General features: G+C 33.0%; 1 protein-coding gene across 1 annotated transcript in view; it reads left to right on the top strand.

The window, feature by feature from the left end:
• LOC111087101 overlaps nt 1-5,200 on the top strand; it is a 34,456-nt gene that overhangs the window by 21,062 nt on the left and 8,194 nt on the right. Inside the window, exon 6 of the mRNA XM_022392537.1 lies at nt 1,667-1,825. Coding sequence (XP_022248245.1) covers nt 1,667-1,825 — 159 coding nt within the window. The remainder of the gene's footprint in view (nt 1-1,666; nt 1,826-5,200) is intronic.

The raw sequence follows: 5,200 nt of genomic DNA, 5'->3' as shown, positions 1-5,200 counted from the left end.
TAATGTAACAATTATAACAATATTTTACAAGTTATTCAAAACAGACTTAATTGTAGTGAAGTTGTGTTATTATTTAAAATTGGAAGTTTATATATAATAGAAAAGCTTTCTTTAATTAAAAGTCCAATGTTGAATTATTCAGATTATTCACTGCTTAAGAGTTTTACATACTTCATTTAATACTAGCTGGAGTACCCGTCCCCTGAACGGAAGTTATGCAAATTAATGATTAATTAAAGGTTATCTTCAGAAATGTAAAGTTGCTTCCCTTATATGAAATTGTATAAAAAAAAAAAAAACATAAAAACTGCAAAACACAAAATGTGAAACCGCAAATTTGCATGTATCTCCCTGTGGGCCCAATGAATCACCATACCAAATTTGGCGAAGCTCCATCCACAGGAGGTGAGATAGTGGTACAAAATGCCCATAAAAACCGCAAAACTGAAAACTTGCATGTATCTCCCGCATGAACCTAATGAACCCCCATACAAGTTTTGGTGAAGATCCATGCATACCCTGCAAAGTAGTTACATGGAAATATAACAGACAGTACTATTATATTTATATAGATTCTTTAAAGAGATCACAGGTTTTGAAAAAATCCCTTATTTTTTATGTTTGAAGATAACCTATTCGCTAACCTTAGATTATTAAATAGCGATATGCTATGAGGGACCAGTGTGACCAGTGGTTTTCCGGCCGGACTAATTATATCAAGTTCTGTGTTTCGCGTTCCGTTACCGCAGAAAGAAAAACCGCACCTTGCACTGTTATAAGAGTCGAAGAGTAAATCCCACTATTCGATCTTATTGCAAAATAAAAATGTTATAACGTTCCGAGAAATAAAAAAAAAACAGAAATGTAAGAAATATATTTGTATACAGTTCTACTATCCAACAGGACAAACTGAGGAAATTTTATTACTTCTAAGAACTTGCGTCACCATTGAAAATATGCCTACTATCAGCCCCATTTGATGTGTTTGTTTGAGAGCAAAGTCACAATGGACTATCTGCTGGGTTCAACGCGGGGAATAGAACCCCGGATTTTGGCGTTGTAAGTCCATAGACTCACCGCTGTCCCACCGGGGAACAGCCCCATTTTAAGTCATAGTTTCAAATATACGCGAGAGGAAAGTAACCTTCTACTCGTTCATGAGCTTTCGATACACAACAATGTAACATAATAATTAGTTGCTATCAAGAGTAACTCCAATTGTCTTTGAAGCTGACTAATTCTCTTGGATCTGAATTATAATTACGGTCGTCTTACTTTAATACAAATATACTAGCATAATCACTGATTACATCAGTAAAGATTAAAACTGTATTAACTGATTCATATAAACCAGACTTATATAACATGTTTACAAAGAATAATAAATAAGTATTAAATTCTACATCAACATAATATTTTTTAAAATCTCTCTTAAAATATTCAATTGAGAAACATGCATTAAACCCTACTGCGCAACAATATCTTGTTTTAATATTTAAGCCCTCAAATGTCTCTAATGTAAATAAATAGAATATAAGAACTAAAATACAGCTTAAAAGTCCTAAATAATAGCTAATTCTTCCCACCAAAACCAATATATATTCTTCTATGGAATCTAAACAAAGTGGAATTTATGCAATTCACACAATTTCTATTTATTTTGCAGAAACTTTGGTGATTGCTGAGTTTAAAGCTATGGAACATTCAGGTCCAAATGGCAAAATCCCTGAGGGTAAGTGGAATTCAACCATCTGTACAACGGAATTCAAGCTGGATGATCAAGTAAACGCAACCTCTTATTCACTTCTGAGAGGATCGGTTGATGGTAAGCAATGATATCGCCCCTAATTAGGTCTTATGTATAATTTAAATTAATTAACTGACAAATTTATTTCTAGAACTACGTTGGTACATTATACTGATAATGTTTTACCCTCTGCTGAAAGTATTATTGCTTATTTTATTTCAGTTAATGTTTTTGCTTGAAAATATTCTGGGGTTTACCTCTGTTCACCAAACTCCCAGTATTATATCTGTTTTTAATGCTATTCTGATACTAAATCCAGCTGATGGTAGTAAATATGTTATTTATCTTTCAAAAACATTATTATTAATTTTACTACGTTTCGTGATAATGACAATGTAAATTGTTTACTGAACGTTATATTATTTGGTTTACTTCGGGTGATTGTAGTTATTGAGGTCATTCTTTTCTTCCAAAGATATAGCAAGATTTATATTAGTTCGTGGCGATAACAATGTTTAGAACAGAACTTAAAAACCTTTAAAAATAGTAGAATATAATAAGAATTTTCAACCTGATCGACAACTTATGCATATGTAAACTAAACAGCCCGATCAGAGACCTTTAGACTTCAGGCATAGGCGTTCCTTAGTTTGAACTACTGATCAGAAGGAAAGCAACCAGTAAGAAGCAACCACCGCCGCGAAGACTTTGTTTGGATCTTTCAACCAAATAACGGAACTGAGTGTCACTTTTATAACGCGTTTACAGCTAGAAGTGTGGAGCGTGTTCAATGACATCATATCTTGAACTCTAAACTGTTCAATACATAGCCCAACAAGCTAACCACGAGGCCATGATGAAAATTCGAAACTGGCTTTGGCTGTATACTAACTATGAACTAAGTTTTAAAAAATGTGCCCAAAACACATTTTGGCAGTTGTTTTGACTCAGGCACCCGTAAATTGGAAAATACTGGAGACGAATGCAACATCAGACTGAGTAATTCTGACATTCTGGCTAATCTTGATTCAAAACTCGAGCACTTGCCTCCTGGAGAGAAAAATCAACTTGCTAGTTTATTGACTAAATACGAATGTATATTTCCGGACATTCCTCATCAAACCAACATCGCTGTTCATGATGAAGATATAGGTGACGCTTCTCCTGTGAAACAACATCCCTACTGTGTGAATCCAATCAAGGCCGATAAAATGCGTAAAGAAATATCTTGTATGCTGGAAAACGGCATTATAGAGCATAGTAAAAGTGATTGGTCTTCACCTTGTGTACTGGTCTCTAAATCTGATGGTTCTGTTAGATTCTGTACAGACTATCACAGAGTAAATGTTTTGACAAAGACAGATTTCTATCCCATTCTAAGAATGGAAGATTTGAATTGATAAAATTGGAAAAGCCAGATATATTAAAAATGTGACCTACTAAAGGGATACTGGGCTGTTCCTAAAACTGACAGAGCAAAAGAAATTTCTGCTTTTGTTACTCCTAATGGGTTATACCAGTACAATGTAATGCCCTTTGGGATGAAAACTTCTCAAGCAACGTTTCAGCAAATGATGAATCAATGCCTCAACAATCTCTCAGATGTTGGAATTTATGTTGATGATATTGTGATTTCCACTGACACATGGAAAGAACATTTATGTGTATTACGTGATGTTTTTGAGAGGCTTAAGAAAGCCAATCTCACTGTAAATTTGGCAAAAAATGACTTCTGTAAAGCCAAAGTTTTTTACTTAGGTCATGTAGTAGGCCATGATAAAGTTTCTCCAATTTAAGCCAAAGTTGATTGTATTGTGAATTATCCAACTCCTACCAGCAGGAAAATTTTGATGAATTTTTTGGGGAATGGCTGGCTATTACAGGAAGTTTTGTAAAAATTTTGCTGACATCACCGTACCATTAACAAACCTTTTGAAGAAAAATCAAAAGTTCAAATGGTCTGAAACATCTTAATCTGCTTTTGAAAAGGTCAAATCTTTGTTATGCACTTATCCTGTATTGATAGCGCCTGATTTTGATAAGCCTTTCACATTAGCTGTTGATGCCAGCGACTGTGGTGCTGGTGCTATTCTATTACAATCAGACGACAAAGGTATTGAACACCCTGTTTCTTATTTTTCTAAAAAGTTTAATTGTCATCAAAAGAACTATTCTACTGAAGAAAAAGAAGCATACACTCTAGCGTTAGCTTTAGAACATTTCAATGTGTATGTATCTGCATCACAACAACCTATAGTTATTTACAATGATCATAACCCGTTGACGTTTTTGAATCAAATGAAGGGCAAAAACAAAAGACTGTTAACTTGTAGTTTATCCTTACAAGAGTATGATTTGAAGATAATCCATGTCAAAGGGGTTGATAACATTTGTGCTGATGCACTATCACGTGCTGTGTAATTTTATGATCATAAGATTATTTGTATTGATTGTGTTGTATACTGTCATGATTATTGGAGTTTTGTAATCCTTTGAATAATGTATTATATTTAATGTATTGTTGTCTATGTGTATATATATAATATCTTAGTTAAAAATTGTCTAACACCAATTTTTAATTCTCTAAGAAGGGAGTTGTGACGGATTTATTATTCTATATTCATTTTAATATCGATGTTTAAATTAAATTTCTATTTAGAAATGTTCATAACGTATACTGTTAAATATGTATTGCGAAACTCCCGCCTATTCTCTAAAGTTGTAGAAGATTCTCGAGTGTAAGAATCAACAATATATGTGTGTATGTAAACGCTAGTGTAGCTTTGTATTGTTACGTAATCTGAATTTTCGAGAAAATCTCCATACGCCTATAAATATAACCAACGCGACGCGCCAAAAAACAGTATATATTATTGGTTTGCTATAGTTGGTGTGCTATAAACTTCAGAATCTATAACTGTGATTGTTATAACAATTATTAATCAGAAACTTAATATATTTGACCAGGAACATATATAAATTTCAACATTACAAACCATTTAACTTCAGTGGATTCACATCGGACATTAGTACTTTTACGAAAACATTACCTAACGTCACTGGTAGGAAAAATATCGGCGTGTGATCAGAGAGAACTACAAAGCTAGCTAGCTCCCTATTAAGTGAATTGTACCTCCATCAACTCGAAATTAACTCGTTCATCGTGAACACTCGATAAGACATCAAGAAAGTTCCAGACTAAAAAGAAGACTTTATATTGCTTGTAAGTTTGTAAAACTTTTGCATATAAATCATTGTTTCTAATAAATATTTGTAATAACTGTTATTGTAAATTGTATTGTTGTTTGTATATTAAAACATATTTGTGTTAAGAAAGAAAACTGTGTGTATCAATCTTGTAGGCAGATATTATAAACTCACTATATATCGGCTTTTACTTAACTGCTAAATCCAAAGTATAATTTACCTACTAAATTTAAAGTATCATTTAAC

The sequence above is a fragment of the Limulus polyphemus genome, unplaced genomic scaffold (genome assembly GCF_000517525.1).
Source record: "Limulus polyphemus unplaced genomic scaffold, Limulus_polyphemus-2.1.2 Scaffold59, whole genome shotgun sequence".
NCBI classification, from domain to species: domain Eukaryota; kingdom Metazoa; phylum Arthropoda; class Merostomata; order Xiphosura; family Limulidae; genus Limulus; species Limulus polyphemus.
This window is presented reverse-complemented; position numbering and strand designations above follow the sequence as displayed.